The 22581-nt window shown below is 42.1% G+C and overlaps 2 protein-coding genes across 2 annotated transcripts in view; one reads left to right on the top strand and one right to left on the bottom strand.

Annotated features, from left to right (window-relative positions):
* Window positions 1–229: 229 nt before the first annotated feature.
* On the bottom strand, window positions 230–5470 carry slc25a18 (solute carrier family 25 member 18). The gene is made up of 9 exons (XM_030769494.1): window positions 5451–5470; window positions 5123–5245; window positions 4154–4209; window positions 3444–3534; window positions 3069–3184; window positions 2736–2916; window positions 1777–1949; window positions 639–714; window positions 230–371 (listed from the first exon to the last, which is right to left on the bottom strand). The coding sequence occupies exons 1-9, from the start codon at window positions 5468–5470 to the stop codon at window positions 230–232; spliced, it is 978 nt and encodes a 325-aa protein (XP_030625354.1).
* A 4293-nt stretch (window positions 5471–9763) lies between these two features.
* Window positions 9764–22581, top strand: part of cecr2 (CECR2 histone acetyl-lysine reader) — a 29170-nt gene continuing 16352 nt past the window's right edge. Inside the window, exon 1 of the mRNA XM_030789674.1 lies at window positions 9764–9883. Coding sequence (XP_030645534.1) covers window positions 9764–9883 — 120 coding nt within the window. The remainder of the gene's footprint in view (window positions 9884–22581) is intronic.

The raw sequence follows: 22581 nt of genomic DNA, 5'->3' as shown, positions 1-22581 counted from the left end.
AATATCTAAAGAGACATGAATAATGAATAACATAGGTGCAATATTAGCTCTTCCTCTCCCTCTTTTTTTCCTCACGTTCCATTGTTGTCCCTTCTCCTTTGGTTAGGGCAAGTGGACACCCCTCATCTGACATATTGTGGGCCCCTCTTGCATCTCCTCTCTTTTCTTTCACCACATGTTCAAACAGTGCTCTGTGCGTGTCTTAACCGTGAAGAGCCTTCGCCCGTCGCTAGCCCAGTAGCGCTAACACCTGCTCTCCGACGCCCAGGAAATAGACGCCCTGGGCGATGCCGAAGAGAGGGGCGATGACCAATGCTCGACACGTCGCTCCTTTTAGAAATGCCATCGGTCCCTCTCGTTTCAAAATGCGTCTGTGAGGGGGCAAAGAAGGGGAACAAAATAATGCAGTCGTACCTGTCATAAAAAAGTAACGTATACAACTGCATCAAGCGTGTAGGGAGGCACACAGAGGTGAGGGCTATTGGAGGCTATAACTTTTGAATCACCACTGTCTCTATACATGATAATTACTTGGCCGATTAAGGTATATTAATCATCTCAGATTTACTAATGTATTATTGTAAATGCATACAACCATAAATCTGATATTCGCGACCCGCCTCGTCCGAAGCTCTCACCGTGTACAGTCAGCAATGCCTCTGTATGAGTCTTCTCCTTCGCCCTTCTGCAAGGTCTGGAGTCGGGTCTTTATGACTGCAAACAGCACAAACACAGATCTGAATTCATCTCTTGATTCTTGTTTCATACCAAAGACTACAACTATATTGTCGTATGTCTCCGTAATTTATTTCTCAGCTTTAACATTGAGATTCCTCTTCTCTGAGATACGGGTTATTTGTAATCCTTTAGGGTGATGTTCCCCTTTTAAAGTGAAAGGGCTGTTTTAAAAATATGGTTGTGTATTTACATACATAACACATGCATAAAAACTTAAAGCCAAAGGTCAGATGCTGTGAAATTTCAATATATTTTCTAAATAGTTATGAATTGTTTTAAGACCTCAAAGTTGTTCTCTGGAAACAAGGACATTTGGGGCTATGTATCCTTATTCATTTATCATCTGTTTCTCACTCACACAAAAAGATAAATATGAAGAAAAAGATTTTTGTTGCATTTTAAAAGTGTAAATTAACAATGTAAAAATCATATTCATTTAAAAGTATACATCAATTTATATGACTGTGAAGAATGAAGAGTTGACAACTTCAGACAATTCACTCTGTCTCTGAACAGATAAGGTTTTAAAGTTATATTCAAAAAGAGCAGGCCATGAGTCTCTAAATAACACAATAAAACGCAACAGCAAGTGCAGTTTGTAATAGGATCGCATTACTCAAGCACAGAACCTTTCCCACAGGTGGGTATGGTCTGTTTGTTTAGCACATCCCAAGTCATTTAAAGCATCAGAGTGCTTCAGTGACTCATTCAAAAGTATCTGTCCCTCAACTCTATTTACAGGTCCTACTCATTTATCTCATGCAAACACTAATCTGTTTTCCAGCCCTCTTCTGTTTGTTGACATAAAGGTATACACTAATGGAGTAATTCACTCAAAATGTTCTTTTTTCAAATAGTCTGGTCATAACATTGCTAGTCCAGTCTGTCGCAGTTACAACATGTTGAAGACCGAAGGCTTTAAGAGCAGGGCTTGAGTACGCCAATAGAACATCTGCGTGTTTTGTCTATGTATTGTAAACATGTCTCGTCAGGACAAATAGCCCAGTTTCCTCTGCTCCTGTCTTGCCTCAGTCTCACCATCCAGAGGGGTGACGGCCACAGCAGCGACTGATCCCGCGGTGCAGCCTGCCAGGAAGGACTGCAGGAAGGGGGCCCTCTCTTGCACGTTGCCTTGACAACCCTGCTCGCTTCGGCCCAGCGCGTTCAGGTTGGCGAACAGCGGGAAGTAGATCATTGAGAATGGTACGTCCCTGAGCAGAGAGGACAAAAAAGTATACATGGTTTAGGTCAGGCTAGAACGCAGTTAGACACAGCTACAGAACTCTATTGATTTGTACAGTGTGTGACTGTGCACTGTCTCTCTCTCTCTCTCTCTCTCTCTCTCTCTCTCTCTCTTGCAACATTTAAAAATAGGTTATATAAGGTTTTTAGGAACATTTTTCAAGTTAAAGTTAAAGAGAGCTAAAGGACTGGAGGATGGTTTAGCTATAACAACACTATGATAACAAGTTAAGCGAGGCGTTCTTTCCTGTGCCAAAGAGCAGCTGCTTGCCCTCAACTAATCACCAGCTATGAATGACAGATCAGCCCTGACAGTCCATGAGGTTGTATCAGTTCAGACCCAGATTACATCACAGATTTGAACAATGTGTCTGAGTGTTGGGATGTGTGTGTGTGTGTGTGTGTGGGAGGTGCTCAGGAAGGTGAATGAGTTTACATGCATGGGCTTAAACTTTGTGAGTGGATGTTTGTAACCCTATATATGGTTTTTCCTGTTTGTGACAACATGTGTTTCCTTTTGTGGGCGGAATGGTGTGGATACAAGTGTTTTGACATGTACACCTGCAAGGTTTACATGGTGTACAAGAGAGGTTTACCTGCATCTATATGTGTCTTTGTGTGTGTGTGTGTGCGTGTTTGAGTGAGAGAGAGAGAGAGAGAGAGAGAGAGAGAAAGTGTATGTAAAAGAGACACTTACTGCAAGAACAGGTGTATATAAGTGATCAATTCTCTCTGCTGAAGAGATTGTGTCTAACCTGAGCAGTGTGGCTCCTGCACCTCGGTATAGGCCAGCCAGTCCACGGGTCTTCAGGAGCTGCAGGGTGATCCTGGTGGCAGAGGGCCGGGGTGCAGTGCCAGGCTGAGCCACCCGGGGGGCCACCAGGGAGGGTGCTGGACCAGGAGCAGCAGCAGATGCCGAAACAGGCCTTTGTGCAGCTGGGACAGATAAACAAGCAAATACAAATACAAATACAGACCACGCTCCATCATGCACCGTACCACAAGTATCATAAAACCGCCGCTACCTTATATTGGAAATCCATAAACTTCTAATGAAAGCCAATGTTCAGAGTCATCACACAGCTCACCCAGTCTGCCGGCATCTTGTAGCTGTATCTTTAGCATCTCCATGGGTGTGGTGACCACCACCTGACAGGTTCCTGCCCCACATCCTGCAAGAATCTCCCCCCAAAGGGGCAATTTTCTATAGGTCGGAAAGGAGAGGAGAGGTTTGTCACGGCTACAGCAGCAGCAAACATCAACGACAACAAAAAAGGAAAAAGCCATTGTTGTATCGATCTACTGAAGGCAGTTATTTAACCGACCATCCCTACAAATGACTGGGTTCATTCTGCTGATGAACTTGATGGATTTGATGGTTAATTCATGGTGATGGTTTGTTATTAGTGTAAATGGAATGACAGCGTAATTGCGCTTTTGGATGAAGTGAAAGGCAAAGCTACCCGTCATAGGACAGCTGCTGTCTGAAGATGTCATTGGCTGCCAGTTTGATGGCTTTCTCCGGAGTGACCAGTGTGAGGTTCACAGCTGCACCTGGGAAAACAGGAACAACCAATTAAAATGATGAATGAATGGGAAGGGTAGGGGGCAGTGTACTAGTGACTGAACCACATCAAATAGAACTGTCCTCTGAATCTAGACTGATAACAGAACAGTGAGAGATTTACTCAGTGTCTTTTGGCTCATCAGTTAGTTGTGAGAATCGTACCACATATGCTCAGACACCACAATAGTGCACACCCACTTTAAACTAGCTCTTGATTAAGCCCATATACAACCAGTACCCCAGATTTACTGGGAATGCCAAGTACAAAGTGTGCATTGTTTTTACTCTTTGTATTAAATTGTATTAAACATTAAAAAGGAAGAGAACAATACAAAGAAGTACAACACAAAGGTAAACACGATCCGCAGTTTCCATTTACTTTTAATTCTGCCAGGGAATAAAAGGGGACAACTTTTCACAGGCCAGAGGGCTTAGTGAGCCTGTCACTGCTCCCATAAAAAAAGCATGTGGACAGAAAATGATATCGGGTTTCATATTTATTTATAAAATCACCTGAGTGAGTTTAAAGGGATATGCTTGATTAGAAATAGAGCAGCGGGATTTATCGCCCACATGTCCACATGACCCTGATAAAGTGAACTTTACCTCGATACATTCCAAAGTACCCCTCAGTCCGAACAGTCTTTGCCAAGCAGTCGAGCCTTCAGGACAAGACCAACATTTTAACACAAAACCAGACATGATAATTGAACACCAATATCAGACTATCACACACCCCTAGAGGCCTAGAGACTGGTTTCACATTGAATGTTGCAGTCAAAATAAAAACCCATCAATTCCTGTAGAAGCTTGTTGGTATCGTTTACTTTACTTGGTGCAAAGAGTGCCAGTTTGTGAACTTTTGTTTTAAAGCCAAGTTTGCATTGATACTGAGAATTACCATGAGCATCGATGAAAAAAACACAACGATAACATCACTCTAAAATTTTCAAAAATGTACTTACAAACTTTTTTTTTTTAAACTAAGGGTTCCTAGAAGGCAGGAGGCTTGAGGAGAAGATTTGGATGAGAGTAGCTGGCCCCTTGCCTTTTATTTACATCCATGCTTTTGTATTCAGTGTGTTTCCTCAGCCAGTAAACAGAGACTAGAGGAGATGCCAACACCCTGCCAACTGTCAATGGTACTAACAGGAAAGCACCAGAGTAAAAGACTCAGATGAGATGCATGTAGAAAGTCTGTAATGGATTGGTCAGCAGTGCAGACTGCGTTAGGGATAGTGAATAAAATTAAACTAAGGATTCAGTCTTTCCACCCTCTGTTTCCCACCTTCTGACTCATAGAGGAAAATGGCTTTACTGGGCTTTGACCACCAATGTCTCCACCCAGTTTGTGCTCCAGATGGTATGAATTGTAAAAGTTATACTCAAAGTTCTCAAATAGAACAAATGTTACTTGAAAAGTTCACAATAACTTTTGTCAGAATGGGCTATATAAAATCTACACCCAATAATTAAAATATGATTATAAAATTATTAAAATGTATTTCATAATACATAACATGTTGAAACTCAGATATTGCTCTCAGTCTTCAAAGGTGAAAAGATGACACTCACATTCCGCTATAAACTCGTGCACCCTGCTGGTTTTGAAGGCGGGTCTTGGCCAGATCGATAGGAAAAACACAAGTGACGCCCACCAAGCCTGCCACGCCCCCATTAATCAGCTTAGCAGGAAGGCTGAGTGGGAAACACAAACAGATGCATAGACGGCCACACGCACATCCACGGGCAAGCACACAAGTAAACAACAACAAAAAAATCACCGTGAATAACATAGAGTTTAAAGGGTTACTCCCATATGAACAGCTCTAACCACATGAAAAGAGAGAGAGAGAGAGAGAGAGAGAGAGATTAAACAAGGAAAGAAGATATGAATAGTTACCTAACTTTCTGCTCAGCCATTTTGGCACAGGCAGGGCACAAGCCTCTCCCTCCTCTCCAGCACTCTTTTGTTTTTCTATTCTTCTTTCCCCCCCTCTCACGACACTGTACCTGCTGGGGTGTCAGGTGCACTCCCCACACTGGCTTCCAGAATGGCTTTGGCCCTCACAGCTCTCTCTCTGACTACAATGGCTGTTTGCAGGTGCTTCTGTGTCACCCAGCAAACACTCCTGATTTTCTAGCTGTAAGTCATTCATTAAGAAATGTAAGATAAGATCATTCTACATATGTTATGCATTGCACATCTGACCAGTGAAGAACTAAAATTCATCTGGTGGTTAAAATTCATCCGGTGGTTCTACATCTCATATTAAGAGTTCATTTAAGCAATGCGTGACACATGAAAGTCAATATTGTCTTTCACTCTCTGCATTAAAAATGATAAACAACATAACGATTGGTGTTTCTGAATGATAAAGTTACAGCGATTGGCAAACAGAGACTGAGAGAGAACATCCTAGCGTCTAAAGTCTCTTTAATCTGCTAGCTAAAAGGGTTATGACCTCCTGAATTACCATTGGGACAGCTAAACGATGAAAGGCTTACCAGCTCTGTTTCCTGTGCCTGAGAGACACAGTTGGCTGAACTAGAACAGACACAGCAATATCTATATTCCATTTTACCTCACTTCACCTTTATGCCTGGAATCAACAGAATGTGTAGGAAAAAAAAACAGTTTCTGATATGAGGACTAGGTTTTCATATTTGTGATATATTGACTGAAATCTTTTCTTTCCCTTCACTTTTCTCCCTTTTTAGGACTTTATTCTTTGACGCTGCTCACCCTAATTAATCTCCATCGTAAATCTTCTGTTCCTTCATTTCGAATTTTACCTCTAAAAACATTTCTCCCTTTCACTTTAAGTTTCTCTCTACCAAACTCACCTTCATCAGGGTACCACTCCAACAGTTTCCCACCTTCTCTCTCTTCTTCTCCACAACTTCATTCCTCTGTTTCTCCCTGTCCCTCTCTCTTCCTCTCTCTCTCTCTCTCTCTGTCTTTGTGGTCTCCGGTCACATTCTGAGCATGCCTTTCACTGAGCCTCCCCTGTGAAACTCTCTTTCAGCCTCATTTCTTTCACACTCATCCACTGCCAAAACACAGACCACAGAGCGGCTGCGCCGTACCGACATCCTCAAACTCCCTTGCTCCAACTTTGTTACACCATACCAGCGTACTCCCTTCACAGCAAATCCAGTGACTGCCTTTCTCGCTTTGAGCTTTGTAGTCTTTTTTTTCTTTTTCTTTTCTTTTTTTTTTTTGAAAAGATGATTATCATGTTCTTACCTTTGTGAATGCATCCCGTGGGCTGGATAAAGCTGTCTACTCTCCTTTCTCTCCAACAATGTGTGCAGCAACCGTAGTCAAGCGAAAGCCTCCCAACAGAGCTAGCCGCCACTCAGGGGCCGTTGCACAAACACTATCATTGTCCCAGTGCCTAAGTCCCACCCCCTTGTGGTGATTCCCTGTGACACAGGCAGCTCCAGTAACACACAGCTCTCGACTAATACAACATACACACTGCACTACACTACACGCACAGACACGCATACGCACAGACAGACACACGTGTGCACACACAAATCCAATTTTTTTACAAATTTACAAAAGCACAACTAACACGCTGTCACAAAAACACAAAGCAGTATGATAGTGTATCAAAGAGGTTAGAGAATTCTACACTATAAGAGCATAGGCAATACTAATTCAGGAGCTCTTTACTCTTCTGTGTTGTGAACCATGTGTGAACCTGCTTATAAACAAGCATATAAAAAAAAATTACACCATCTATGATTTGTTATATTGTCTCCACAAGAACAGGTCTCACGTGCTGTGTCAGATTCATGAGAATTGATTTCTCTATTGATTTATGTTTTGTGGGACAGAACAACACTAATTAATAACACTGATAACATTGTTAGTATTTCCACAAATAAAGATTGTCAAGAGACAAAATGTGTCTAGAAACAGCTTTATTTGTTGCTTTGTAAGTCCTGATTACCAGCATAATTAGGTTAGCTGTTCAGTCCCTTACACGAGGTTAAGTATAAGGTAGTGTTGAGGCATGTGAGTAACACTAAGACCATGCCAAGTGTGCAGGCTTAATCATTTTGTGATGAGAACCAATATCAAGGACATCGTAGTGTGAGATAAAAAGGTATCCAGAAACTTTCAGCTGCTGTCACTTACAGGATCAACACACACACACACACACACACGCACAGAGAGAGAGAGAGAGAGAGAGAGAGAGAGAGAGAGAGAGAGACAGAGAGAGACAGAGAGTGACAAAGACACTCACTCTCCCTCTCTCTCTCTCTCTCTCTCTTTCATTAAAACGCTATACCAAAATGTTCTCTACTGTGACAGGTCTCTAATGCAGCTATTGTGGAGGATTTTTGGGACACAGTCTCTTAAGTAGGAGAGCTTTCCCAGTTAGCTGCCAAGCCCCACAAGACAAACCAATGGGAAAGCTGGGTACAGCCTGCTCATCACACGCAATGTGAGCCAAGTGAACCCCTAAACCACATGGTGTCAAATTACAGTCTTCACCAGACAAACTGGATAACTTGAGCAGAACATTGGAAATCTTTCCATATTTATTGTATTACACTAATAATTAAACTAGTTGGATGTCATGTTATATTTCATTTATAGTTAATGGAGCAATGGAATGCTTGAAAGATTCTGTAGTACTGAAGAAAAACTGTGTGTTGAGACTAAATATAATGACAAATATATCTAACATAAAATTATCAGTTATATGAAGTATAGAACATAAGGTAAGGTAAGCTAAGGTAAGGTAAGGTAAAGAACATAAGTTCTAATAACAGGGATGATGATAAACGGAAAAAAATATATAATTTTCAAAGAATGTTTCCACAATGTAGTACCATAATGGTAACAGTAACATACGTAGTCTATCGATATTACACCAGTGATAACCTTTGCAAAAGAGTATGCGTATGCACGTCAGTCACACTGGTCATTACCACAGCTTCCAGTCTCCTAGCAACATCGCTAGAGGGATAGGACTGCGGTTCTCGTCAATCGCGTGCTCTGCGATGGCTATCCACGACCAGGGCTGCTGTTACCGAAATCAACCCGTGCACGTGCTCCTGTAAACGTGTTAGTCACCCTAGCAATCAACTAATTATGGCAATGTGTGTTTTCAAAGTGAAAACAATGTAAATTGCGGGTGATATAATACTGAATAAATACTCGGCAGTCACCATATTAAAATAATTAATGGTTTTGATGGAATGAGAATTTTCCTATGGGCCTCACAGATCTCTTTTATGTGATCCAGCTAGGCAACAGGGGGAGCTAAATCATTTTCAAATGAAGAGGTTTTCGCCAATATTACCTAATAGTACGAGGAACTCCAGTGATGTGTTTCTTATGATAGTGAGTCAGTTTGCTGACATTTGTAGGTAAGGTTTCGTCTCTGAATTGTTGCATAATGCTGAGTAACTGAATACTCGAAAGTATGGTCCAGAATGTAACTGAAATATCAAATATTCACAGCTGGCGCGCGATGTCCGGTTTTGTACAAGATAGCGAAACTATTAAACAATTGATATACACGGAGAACGACAATGTATCTTTCTTTGGATAAATCTGCACAGGGGAAAGCACATTTAACACCTGCAATCAAGTTTCTAAAAAGGGATGACCCATGGAGAAATCGGAGGAACAAATAAAAATGAGACTGGACGTGCCGGCACTCTTCATGACTCGCGAGGACCAGTCAGATCAGGACAGTTGTTGTCATAATGTAGAAAAAAGCGCTCTTTCAAGACAATTCAAATATTACGAGCATTCCCTTTAAATGGGACTTGGTCCTCCAGGTAGAGGTGTGGAACTTAACAACATACACTACATTATGCCAATTTAAATGTTTCATTACGTACATTTACTACATTCAAAAGTCGGAATTTTAATTAATTTGTCTGAATTAATTATGCAGAATATATCTCATCGTGCGATTAAATCGGTTTTGTTTTGTTTAGGTGACCACGCACCCCTCTTTGTGTGGAAGTGGTATCGCCACCCCATCTGTTCACCTCTTGTGAAATTCTGATTGAAACAGATTGTAGTACTCTGCGGGTTGCAATGGCAACAGAACGAACTGAAAAACAACTTTTACTGTTTAGTTGAAGAAGTTACTTATCAGCAGGAAATCGAAGATATTAAGCGCAGCACTATTTCTAATGTGAGAAACACGGTCAACGTATACCCTTTTCCGACTGAAAATGTCCCAGGGATGTACAATTTCTGTGGAGGAGATCCAGTCTTGGTGGGAAGTCCCCGCCATAGCCCACTTCTGTTCACTCTTTAGGACGGCATTCAACTTACCGGACTTTGAAATTGAGGTAAATATACGGTTAATTGATTTTTATTTTGCTAGTATGTAGGTTTATTATTTGCCTATCTTTAACTTCTCATTCAAATTAATGAAACCTCTCGTTTGTCACCTGGCAAATCAGCAAGAACTTGTGTGTAAGCTAGCTAACTTGGCTAAAATCTTAACTACGCTACTAACTAACGTTAGCTAACTAGCTGCTCTCAAGCGAACGAATTTATTATTCTCAGTGGGCTAGCAGACTAGCTATCTCAGGTTTATTTCTATCCATAATGTAAATTGATAGTTACGATAGCGCACGTTGTGTGGTCACAGTTTCCTGAGTTGCTGAGGATAGCGAAACTTTTATGGTTCAAATTTAACCTAGAGGCGTATTTTGATCACGTTTTGAAGAAATGCCATGCGGTTCCGTCCGGATTGTTTTTAAATATCTTGCCAGACTAGCCCAAAGCGTTAGCCTGTTAGCCCCTGAGCCGACCATGGTAACTTTCTTTCAACTGTTCACAATTTCTGTGTTCCTATGAATCAGTCATTGCGTTTGTCCAAATACTCCATATCAACCCCCTTTCCCATTGCACAATCTTTGTCATCTTTAATGCTTTGGTTTTGACTTGCTCCATGACTCCGATGTTGCTGTTCTTTAAAGAAAAGAAAAGAAAAGTTTTATTGTTGGATCCTGTATCTAGCATTATCACCGTTCGCAATGTCTTTTTGTTTGTCACTTTGCTCTTTAACTGTGTAATTTGCGATTACTTGTTTGCAACATCGCAGCAACATAAAGTTACATATGCAATGGTCGCTTTTGGTCTTGACTTTTAAATAAAATCTAATGTCAAGTTCATGACTCGCTGTGAATTAAGAGGTTATTGTTAGCCCGCAAGCTGGCCTCTGTTTTGTCATTGTTCCATTTGGTAAGAATTGCTTATTCGCTGACGATAAACCATACCTCCGTTTACGGTATATGATGCTGCGAATGCTTCTCACATATAAGACCACGGTACTGCCACTGACTTGACTTGAATCCGCTGTTTAGGTTATTTGTTAAATTCAACGCCTCGGTATTGTGGCCCCTCCTCTAGTGCCCAAGTTAAGCATCTCTGTAATATTGCGAAAAATGTTACTTAAGTTGGGACACTGAATGATTATGCCATATCTGTCGGATTAAGTCGTTACTGTGAGATCTACATGATTCTTGAAATGGAAGAGATATAAGTAAGGTCAACAACACGCATCAACAACCTTAATTCCTTTTCAACCCCCACTCCTCCAAGGGGTGTTACACACACTAGGCATCGCTTTGTTATTGCGAAAGGGGTTTTGGATGGAGAGTACCACATGCTGGTTTCAGGAAAGTTTTGGCTTGTTTGAATAAAAAAAAGACCATTTCGTCGGCTTTGGTATAGACTTTTGCTGTGTGTGATACTGTAATAAAACTAATCGCCGAAGAATGTGGCATTATTTGTATTTTTAAATGCAGCAGTCAAGGGTCTAGTGTTGCGCTGAAGAGTCTTGTTCTTTGATGTTTAAATGCGTCTTGCTGTCTTAGTGAGGAAAGGATATCTGTCTGTGACCGCACCAGTCAGAACATAGGTTCGATATCCATCGAAGGTATTTCCAAATACAGTACAAATGTGATTGTAATCATCTTCATACATACATACATCCGAAAGTGCCCGTTAAGATCACGGGACAGAAACTTGTCCGACATTTAGATATTACCTGTTTACGGAGCACAGATAAACACGCGAGGACCACACGAAGTGCTATGATCGTTTTTACGGTTTTGACGTCTTGAAGAAAATGCACCATGTCCAAGGTCACTGAGAGCACCACGGTGGGACGACTTGTTTAGATTGCTTTAATGTGCACGAATTACCAATAAACACACTGCACTAGGTGCAAATATTAAATTATGGTATTTTAAATTGCTAAAACTTCTTTCAATACTTAATTCTTTGGGCGTTTATTTGGCGCATAATACTAGTCATCCACAACAACCGTACGTCATAATTCTTGACCAAACTTGCTTAATTTTACCGATTCTTCTTCAGTAACCGGTAGAGTTTAGGGCTTAACCGGAGCAGTTGTGCAGATTAGAAAAAAATGAGTTTGTGACCATATGTGTTTTAGTAAATATTAGATCTTTTACTGGTGACACAGGCTACAGCAGTGTAATCATGTGCATAATTAGTTGTGTAGAGTTTGAAAAGTGACAGTGTCATTCTTCTTAACGAATTTGGAAATTATCTGTCAGTTTGAAGCATTAATTAGCCAGCCAGATGTTTAGTGGCCAGGTATTACTGTCCAGTTTGATTTTGTTCATATTTTGTTTTGCATTTTGGCATGGGGAGGTTACACAATATGATCCAGTGTTGTAACCTGGTGTTGAATAGATTGCTTTAGTATTATTGTAAGAGAGCTGAAACACTCACATCTAACACTGTTTTTGAGATCTAGATTTGCTAATTTCTCATTAAGTAAATAAGAAAAGGAGATGTGTGCAGTTTAAAAAAACTGTTCTCAAGTGGATAGAACTGGATTCTGCTTCATACGTTCATGAGCAGAGACTAACTACTGCAAATGAAAAACAATACAAGATATAGGCTGTACCTAGTATGCTTTTAACTTTTTTTTTTTTTTTTGCAAAACGAGTTTTTGCCATTGCTTTTCAAGTTGTCTTAATTTTGTTCAAGAAATGTCTTTTGTTGTGTAGAGCTTGGCATTTCTATGGCAGCATGGGTTAACTCCCTCAGATGATAAAGCTGCAACACTGATTCATTTTTACAGAGGTGTTTTAACTGTACCAGTGGTCCCCCAGCTGCAGTTTCTGGTGATACATGATGTTGAACAGCCAATTGTTTCATTTCTGTGAGAGCAATTCGTTCATTCCATTTCATTAAACACTGAGGAGGAGCTGAGAAAACAGTCACCTGTTGGTGCTCCTTTGTGTCCTTTGTGTCAACGGAAAAGCAAAAAATGATCAGTGTTGTCAGTTTTAGGGAGCGACATCCTCATGTTCACTTGTGTAATTACGTGCAACAAAGTTTAGTGTCCCCCAAAGCACGAGTAGTTTGTTTCATCCTTTTACTCGTTGTGATCAGAGCCAAAAGGCTACTGTAACTGTTTCAGGATGTCTGATTAAAAGAATGGGTCTACTGGTTCTTACTGTGTTTACTATGATCACCACCGTCAGTCTTTCGCTTTAAGCTTTCAGCTGACATTTTCTCCTTTTTTAAAAATAACACAGAGTAAATTATCAGCAGTTAAGTGGCCAAATCTCCCAATTCGTTTGGGACTGTGTGTTTGACTCTACCTGAGAGCGGAGCTCTGTTACTGCTAACATAACACTTTGGGTTGACATTTTCTACGCCTAGACATGATTTATGTCGTTCAAAGCCGCCATACGTTTGCTTCCCACACAGTTATGTTGGAAAAGGCAGGTGGTTGCCTCAGTAAATAGTTCACAAATCCATGTGTAAGAGGATCTAGTGTCTCTGGCTGTGGGTAAGCCTAGCTTGGAAGGCAGTCATATGATTGTATGCATGTCATTGATCAGATGACTTTCGTCCAATAGAAAAGCCACGCTGGCTTGACAGACTCCTCTATTCACCCCTAGACTATAGGAAAATGTCTTTATTCATGGTGAATAATCAGATCGTTAGTTGGTTTTCGCTGTGTTTTTTTCTTTCTTTTTTTGTTAGAAAGGTTTTGCGTTACAGTTTAGTCAGACAAGTCTTGAGTTGTAGTTGGGTCTCTTCAGTGTTTTCTGTAAAACATGGTCGTCTTCAGATCAAGGCCTTTGCTTTATAAATGTCTGGTCTTACAAAGGGAAAGCTATCTTTCATCTTGATTTTTTTATTTTAGCGTCTGTGTGTACATTTAAATGAAGTTTCGTACTACAGTAATAAATATTGTAATAGCTTGTTTAGAATAATACACACTCATATGAACAACCAAACTGGATTAAAGTGATCTAAGCAAGATCAACAGAAATGAATTTTCATTCAGTATGAAAGTGACGGCCGTGAATAATCTGTTGAGTGGGTGGATGTTGGCAATTCATTGTCATAAAAACATTTGAATCATTTGATTTCCTCTCATTCAAAAGTTCATGTCCATTTACCTTGTCTACACCATGTGTTCTTTTTGACACATGTCAGACACCATTTTATTTAGGTTATACAGTAGTCTATTTTATATTATGAATTGACTAATTAGATCACCTGTTTAGCGTGCACACAGTTCATTTGGAATCCGAACAAATTCTGTCGGACTGATGAAATATTTTACATGTAAACATATCCTGTGTTTTCAAATGTAATATTTTCATATTTTGTCCCAGGTTTCTTTTTCCCTATGAGGGCTTGTGTTTTTGCAGGTGTGTGTGTGTGTGTGTGTGTGTGTGTGTGACAGAGAATGGTAGCCTAAGTGTAGTGAATCTGAGTTAGTGCAGACTCGAGGACAGAGAAGATGTGGACCAGACAGGCAGGAAATGTCTGTCATCCTCCTGATATAAAGGCCCTCCCTCTGGTATTAAACTCTGGGGTGGATGGATTTAAACCACCACTGTCAAGGTTCCACAGCAGGCTATTAGTTCGGCACTGTCTACACCTGACACCATCTGTAAAAAGTATCCTCTGGCCCCGGTTTACCACCCGCACTCTCAGTAATAAGGTTCCATTGCCATGGTGATGTCTGCCTTTTAAATGGAAGTGGGTAAATCATCTCTAAAGTATTTGAACGGTCAGTCTCCAGTGTCCAAATGCGCCTCACTGGTTCATGTCCAGTCCACTCTGGTTTATGAGGAGGAGATGATGAACAGGTCCACTCAGGAACTGTGTCTGTATTTGTTGGCTTTAGTGACGGCCCTGTGTAGGCTGAAGAGCACCTGAATGTCAAAGCACAGTGTGACCCACATTATCATTGTGTAGATGTGATTGTGTCTTGTCTCTGAAGTGTTCAGAAGTATTGGTCAGAAGACCACAGAGATGGACAGCAAGGGAAGCAAAGTGGTGAATAAAGTGGTCAAAGTAGTCAAAGACGAGTAACATGGTCGATATTTATATCCTGAATCTATCTCCTTAAACCCTACCTTTTTGTACCTTTGTGAAACTTCATTACCTTGATATCTCAAACTCTGTGATTAAAGGTGGAATGGTGGGCTGGCTCCCTTTTATATGGGGCCTTGGTTCCAGTGGCTGATAATGGAGAATTTTTTTTTTCCTCCATGGCAGGCTCACAAAACAGCTTCTTGATCATTGTTCTCCGGTTTCGCTTTGCTTGTCGCTCTCTTGACTCCTCTACCAGAGGAAAAAGAGAGAGAGAGAGACTCGGCAGGAAGAGGCCCTGCTCACCGTTGCTGTCTCTAACTTCTTTGTCTCTGTGGAACACGCTTGATTTCCTGACAGTGTGGTTGTGAAATGAGCCCTGAATTCCCAAGGCTTCATGAAGCCCGGAGACCTACAATCCCACAAGACATACCCTTCACAAACAGAGGCCTTGCCTGTCTCCCTCATGTGGAGATGGTGTCATGGTGCTGCTCTGCTCTTAGTTTGTTTTTATTTGGCTTTAGGTACATCTAGCAGGAAGCCTGAGGCAGGCAGGTGTTTTTCAGAAGTTTGTTGTTGGAAATATGGGCTTCTAACTTACCTGTTGGAAAAATAAAAAAACTGTTTTGGTCAAGAGCAGTTTACAGCCACAAGTTTCTGTTAAAGGAGAGTTTTCGCCTCTCTTTGGCAGGAAAGAAGTGTTTTCGTCAGTCTGAAAGGTTAGTAGACTAATCTCTAGATAGGAAACCTTGCTTAGCACACTCCATTGAAGACACTGTCTTCTTCAGTTAAATGTTATTCATGTAACTGTGATGTTCTTTATTCTTCACTAGCTACTAATTACTATTTTAACCCTCCCATTTGCCTATTTGCAGTCCTCTGTTTGCATCGATTCAATCAATTTAGTGTTCGGCCTCAAGGCCCTCGCATTATTCACGTTGACTTTATCGCCCAACCCCAATCGTCAGATTCACGACTCCTGTCCCCGTCGTTACCGGCTCTTATTCTTTGTCTCTCCCCCCCCCCGCCGCCCCCCCACGCTGGCCCAACCTGGGCAGCCTGCTTTACCAACACTGAATAGGCATTATTCATCATGCTTCTAGTGCACTGCTGTTCCAGCCCCGGCTCTGGCATCACCATAACTAAATCACAGATGGTGGCTCTTTCTTTGGTTCCCCCCTTGAGGGTGGAGGTGCTCCTGACTGGTTGCTGCAGCCTGTCTGGGCTTTTTCTCTTTCTTTCACACACACACACACACACACACACACACACACAGTCTTCCTCCAGACCATTTGTTAAGAAAGATTTGGTCTTTGGTCTTCGGATGTTGTGGGAGTTTGTGGGAATTGATGACGAGCTCTTGTTTAAAACAAAAAGTTAAATAGAATACAAGGAAGAGACAAAAACAAATAATAAAGATGCACAGCAGGTCCAATAGATTGCATAGCGTTTTCGGAACAGATCATTGTCGGACATGGCTGTTGCAAAAAGAAAAAAGCCAAGAGTGTGGAGTCTGTGTTGAATTAGAGGGCTTTGATGTTTCAGAGAGGCTAGCTCTCAGCACAGGATCCTGTGGCTTGGAGGAGGAAGTCAGCCGTAGCTCTGGGATTTGCACCATCAATAAGTGATGGGTCAGTAAGGCCATGTCTCAGCTTCCAAATGCTGCCTCTTGAAAAGGATCAGCCTTGGCTGCTTCCATCCTGCATATCTTTACCTTTTAACCCAAGCCTACTCGCCTCTGTTGTCAGCTCCAAAAAGAAGAAAAGACCCCCACACGCTCACAACAAAAAAGCCTTTCTTCGTTGTTGTTGTTGTTGTTGTTGTTGTTGTTTTATCTTGTTGTAGCCTCTGCTTTCCAGGTCTTGCTAGTACAACAAACTCTTACATACCCATCTGCTCTTAGAAACTCATTCAGGCGTACCCACAAACCACAATTACCTCACAGAGGGGAAAAACTGAGCTGCACAATATGAATATTCACAGCATGCAAACATACATGCATACATATTCATACTTCTATAGATACACTAACTCTGTCTAACAACCATATCCATACACATTGTAAGGATCTGTCTCCCCTCCCCCAGGCATGACTGACAGGTCAGGGCAGCAACACATGCATCAGATGGTTTCACACGGGGAACTTGGGTGGGTGTGTGTGTGTGTGTGTGTGTGTTTGAGGCACATACTCAGTGGGGTTTGTTTCAGCTGTCTCCATTGTTGAAGCTCCCCATGGCTCTCAGTGTCTGTCTCCCCTTCCAGGGCTGCATCTCCCCACACTGCTCCGTCAAGGTCTCTGCCCGTTTTCTTTCTTTCTTTCTTTCTTTCTTTCTTTCTTTCTTTCTTTCTTTCTTTCTTTCTTTCTTTCTTTCTTTCTTTCTGTCTTTCTTTCTGTCTTTCTGTCTTTCTTTCTGTCTTTCTTTCTTTTCTTTCTTTCTTACTTTCTTTCTTACTTTCTTTCTTTTTTTAAAGCCTCTGCACTGAAATTCAGGGTGGAGCACTGTTAAGCATTATTAAACTCCTACTGTCTTTTCCACTTTTACGGGGCTGGAGGTGACACCCTCTTTAAAGCCAATGGTCTGGTATGCTGCAGAGCTGGTTGCGTCTATCGCCCAGAGTGACATGATGCAAGATGGTGCCAGGAGCAGGTAAGAGCTGGATGTGAGGTGTTGTGTTCTGTGTGTCGTGCTGGATTGCGGCATTAATTCCCTTCGGACAGCTGAGTTGGATGAGAAAGGAGAGGCAGTAACCAATGGGAATGTCACCTCAGAGCCTCTGAGAAGAGGAGGGGTGTGTGTGTGTGTGTGTGTGTGTGTGTGTGTGTTAGTTTGAGCTGGAGGCACACATTGGGGAGTTGAGAGGGAGCCTGAGCTCAGGGAGCAGGAGGAGGTGAGAGGTGTGAGTGTGTGTGTGTGAGAGAGAGGGGGGGTGAGTGGGAGGTGTCAAGATGTGCCTATGTGTGAAGAGGGGCTAACAGCAGTTTGGAACAAAAGCCCAGTTAGAATCACTCATCTGTCCCTGGAAACAGTTGTTTCTAGAGAGGCATTAGTTGGCAGGCTACTGTGCCTGTGATAATGTCACTCTAACAGTGCTTATCAGTCATTGTTTCGTTCTTTTGCCTTCTCTCCACAACAGGTTATTGACAGCATTGGGGAAGAGAACATGCTTTGAGAATATAGCTGTTTATTGAGAGTAAATTAAATGAATGTGCTGGTTGTGTGTCCATCAACAACTTCTCGTCCTCAGTTTCAGCATCAGTTCTGTTTTTGAGATTTTGGTCATTTTCTCTCACAAAGTGTGTAACCTCTTGGTGCGTGTTAGAGGAGTTGGAGCATCTACTTTGCCCCCCCGCCCCTTTGTTATCTAAGATGTGGAACAAGATCACCAGGCTGGTGGCGAGGCCAGACGCTCTGGTGTCAGGAAGAGGATGACGTGTTAATTACCTATGTCGACCGTGATCTGACAAGCCTCCTTTACCTGAAGTGAATGATCTACAACCAGAGGCCAGGGGGATGTCAGTTCCCCCCCCCCCCCCCCCCCGAACCAGAAGGCGAGACTGTTCTGGCTCACTGTGGACATGCTCTGTCTCCTCTGTACCCTATAGTCCAACTCAGTCACAGGTGACGTTTGCAGAAGTTACATAGGACAGGACGTCATGAGTCGCGCCCACTTCATGAAATGTCTCGGTCTTCTGTTTCATGGTTATACAGGGAAGATAGATCCTATGAGATCTTGGCTTTCTCCTCCACTCATGGTCTCCCCTCTGGTATAAAGGTCAGAAATGAAAAGATTTCCAGAGGAATGTTTTAAAGGTTATTCATCTGTTCCTTAAGGCTGTCTGCTTAGACATGATTGAGGAATAGCGAAGAGAAGGTTTTGGCTTCAGTGTTTCAGGAGGAAACCAGTGATTTTGAGGCAGAAACTTCCACGGTTGGACTCAGATTCAGTGGTTTTTAAGATCCATTTTAGATCACTGTCTGTTTGTCAATGGAGTCCATTTTCAACGTTGTCAAAGAAACCATGTTCACATGCGGGTGTGCAGATTGCATTGCCTCACCCATGATGGGAACACAGCTTTTCCCCAGTGATGCTTTTTGTGTGGAGTTTGGAGCAGAGCTGAATGCTACATCAAAAATGTATCAAAACCAACATTGCAGCCCTCTCATGATATTTCATGGTATTTGTGGTAATGGCCCATCATTGTATTTTCTTTTTCTTGTCATGGTAATTGGTAAATACTAAAAATGACTTTACGATCTAAGAGGGATTACAGCGGCGTAGTCCGGAATATGGGGCAACACACAACTGCCAATCACAACAATGCTAATGCATCTCTCAGATGCTACTGTGATCAATGAGGAAAAATGAACACCGAGTTTGAAGAAGACAAGGCTCAAACAGAAGAGATGAAGAGAAACTTTTGTGTACTTCATCAGTGTTTGACAACTATAACTGACGACAACATCTTAGCTGTATGGAGTTTAAGTCATGTCTTTGTTTTAGCTTGGCTTTGGAGCCTTGCCTTCACTTGGGATGGTAGTTGTCTCTTGACAGGACTAAAGGATTTTTAGATGTCATTAATGCATGAGAACATATGGGAAGATACAGCAGAACTTCTGTGTGGATGATGAATTTCTCAAGAGGATTTTGTGGTCATGAGTAGTAGTCAGGAAAGCTAGGTCAGTGATTTTTCTTTTTTTTTTTTTTTTTTTCAGTGGTTTTTCTGACGTCTTAAGTTTTTGCTAAGAAGGAAAGAAAATTGTGCAGGGATTTATTCAGATATAACAGGGGGAAAAAAGCCTTGATTTGTTGAGCATGTGTAACGTTGTAAAATGGCCTTTACGCAAACAGTCGGCAGGTTTATGTCATCTCTTATTAAACAGTCTAGTTTGTCATAGTCAATGAAGTTGTAACTTTTCTATTATTGCTCTGTTCGACTATTTCATATCTAGTACTGTCACTACTAGTATTTTCTGAAGTATTAGCTAAACATTTCCATTATTTCAGTGAATTAGCTTTGTGAAAATGCTTCATTTTGGAATTCAGATCAGATGTTCCTCAGTGCTGGTAAAAGGCTCTCTGCAGATAATTAATCTCAAGGTGCCAATGCAGAAAGCATAGAATCAGTCAGTCTAAGAGGGTTTACAAAGGCGTTGTTCAAAATGTGGGGTAACACACTGCTCTGTTTGAAACATTCAGAAAACAAGATAAGGAAAAAAGTACATTCACCGCTTTTTAGCTCCATTACTTTATTTCATGTGTTTTGACGTTTATTCATATTTATGATGCCAGGCTCAATTCAAGTGATTTGTTTTCATACCTCGTGGGAAATCAGTTAATCTATATTTATTGGGAACTATAATGTCTAAACTTAAATTCAGGCTGAATATAAGAATCCTTTGGGATCCTCCTGTTACTCTGCCGTTTGTGGGCATTGGCATGTATCCATTTATTTGGCTCTGCCACATGTCACATTGTGTGGGTGGATGTAGTTCAGGGGATTTGTTGGGGGAGGTGTTTGAAGGAAAAATAAAAGAGTCTTCACACAGCAGTCTTTGTGACACTTCCCCCTTCTTCCTGTTCTCTTAATCAGAGAGAGCTCTTGTCATCTCTGCAGTCTCTGGTGTACCTCAGGGTTTCATACCTGGAACAAACTGATTTCTGCTGATCTGGCCAAAGCATTCTGGCTTTAAGCCACTCACTCTTGGATTGTCTGAAAAGCGTTGGCACAGAAGTAACGGGACGTTCGAAGACTTGTATTGTCTCAGTGCCTTTTCATTTTTGTTTTCACTATCAGTGCGTAAAGCCCTCCCAAGGTGCTGCTGAATTGGCCTTGGCTCAGACTGATTTCTCCTGCTGCGAGCGTGTGTTTTGTCTCTCTATTCAGTGCTGCTCACTTTGTGGACAGATGAGCACTTCATCATAGGAGGAGGGCAAGGTCGCTGACCTCTCACCGTGACCTCTGACCCTCTTTCCGTTTGCCCTACCTGGATCTATTCAGAACCCATCAGCGTTTAAGTACTGTGCCAATCAGTCAGCTCAGCCAACCTTGAGCCGTTTTATAAAAACAAGTGCGACCTCAGCAAACAAGATAGCATGGTCTGTCTTTGTGGAATTAAAGAAAAACCTCTCTTACTTTGTCTCGCGTGGTTATATCCTCTGTCGTTATCTTCAACACTTAGAGCCACTCCTATATGTTAAATACAGAATCCGGTGGTGTTCCTGTTAGCGTGAGTAAGTAGGCATTTCCTGTGAGTCAGTGGAGCAGAATTCCACTCCTTACCACCTTAATCCAGGTGCTCAGAACACTCTCCCCCAAGAAGTGACAGGAATGAACTTTGTATATGTGGGCCCAATGGCCAGCCGCAGAAACCTCTCGAATCAAGACGCTGCATGTTATGACTGATCTAGGACTCACACACATGTTTCAGGCTTGTCTGACTCATAAGCTGTTCTGGGAGCTGATCTTTTGAGCTAGAAATTGTGTAAGCCACAGACTGACTAAACCACTGAAGATGGAAGTTGAGAAAGAGCAGAGCCAGTTATCCAATGTAGCTTGCATTGTGCGTGTGTGTGACTGTAACATGGTGTGTTTGAGTGTCTCAGGTGTGGCAGGGCTCAGGGTGTGCTGTGAGACTCTATCAGGTGTACTGCCTGTGTAATATGGGTGTGGGAACATGACGCCAGGGCGAATTCATGGCAAGGTTTTGGAAGAGCTGGAGAGAGAGAGAGAGAGCTTGGCTTGGCTTAACTGAAGAAAGGGCACGCACACCACATTAATTCTCCTCCTTCTCTGCCACCTGAGTCCAATGAGTGGCACTTCAAAGGAGAAGTAGTGTGGCTGTAATCCCCCGCACACGCGCGCACACACACACACACACCCCACACCTTCCAAACCCTCAGTCGGCTTCAGGTTTGAAGTGTGATCAAAGTGCAGGCTGCTCTGATGGATGGATGCTCTTAGGCCCGAAAAACTGTCAGGGGACTAGGAAGTTGTGCGAGCGTGACACGGGATCTAAGGGGTCTATGGAAGGGCAGGAGCAACATATCACTGCTGTCCTAGACAGGGCATTCTCTAACAGTCCACTGCGATATCCTTACATTATGGGTCTCTAATAGAAATGAGCGTGTTTTGGAGGGATTTGTGCAATTGCACTGATCTCTGAGCTGGTGCTGGAGCATAAACTTATTAGCTACGTTTTTCTGTGGACTGTTTTCAGCTATGGGAAGACTGATCAATAGTTGTTGTAATTGGTCATTTATATGCATGAAGGAAGTATAATAGGCTTGACTTTGTGATTGACTGAGCTACAGCTCGCATTAACATTTTCTTTGTTCCTGCTGTATTGAGAAGCATGTGTTTTTTTGGTCCTTTTTTGGCATTGAATGTCAACACGTGTCTCATCCTGTTTTTCAAGTTCCCTCTGTCTGTTTTTCATCCTGCTGATCGGCAGAGTCCCGTTTTCCGTGCTCTCTACAGCCAGGAGGAGTGGAAAATGACCCCCCGTGACCTTTGGTCTCACTAGAGTTTCTCTTGAGAGAAATAGCTATCTGCAGCCCAAGGAAATCTTGCAAAGAAACGGAGACGGGGCCTCTCACGCCCTCGAGTTAATTTCGGAGTGTCACCCCACTCTGGAAGGGGAATGGATTGAGGAATCGC

Source organism: Chanos chanos, chromosome 1 (assembly GCF_902362185.1).
Source record: "Chanos chanos chromosome 1, fChaCha1.1, whole genome shotgun sequence".
Taxonomy (NCBI): domain Eukaryota; kingdom Metazoa; phylum Chordata; class Actinopteri; order Gonorynchiformes; family Chanidae; genus Chanos; species Chanos chanos.
The sequence above is the reverse complement of the archived record's forward strand: the minus strand, read 5'-3'. Positions and strand labels throughout refer to the sequence as shown.

Excerpts from the sequence above, each read along its gene's own strand:
- slc25a18 (XM_030769494.1), bottom strand. The coding sequence starts at position 5,470 with ATGGCTGAGCAGAAAGTTAG. Across the intron at positions 5,246-5,450 it reads ATGGCTGAGCAGAAAGTTAG|CCTTCCTGCTAAGCTGATTA; the intron begins GTAACTATTCAT and ends TTTCCCACTCAG. Across the intron at positions 3,535-4,153 it reads GTACTTTGGAATGTATCGAG|GTGCAGCTGTGAACCTCACA; the intron begins GTAAAGTTCACT and ends CTGTTTTCCCAG.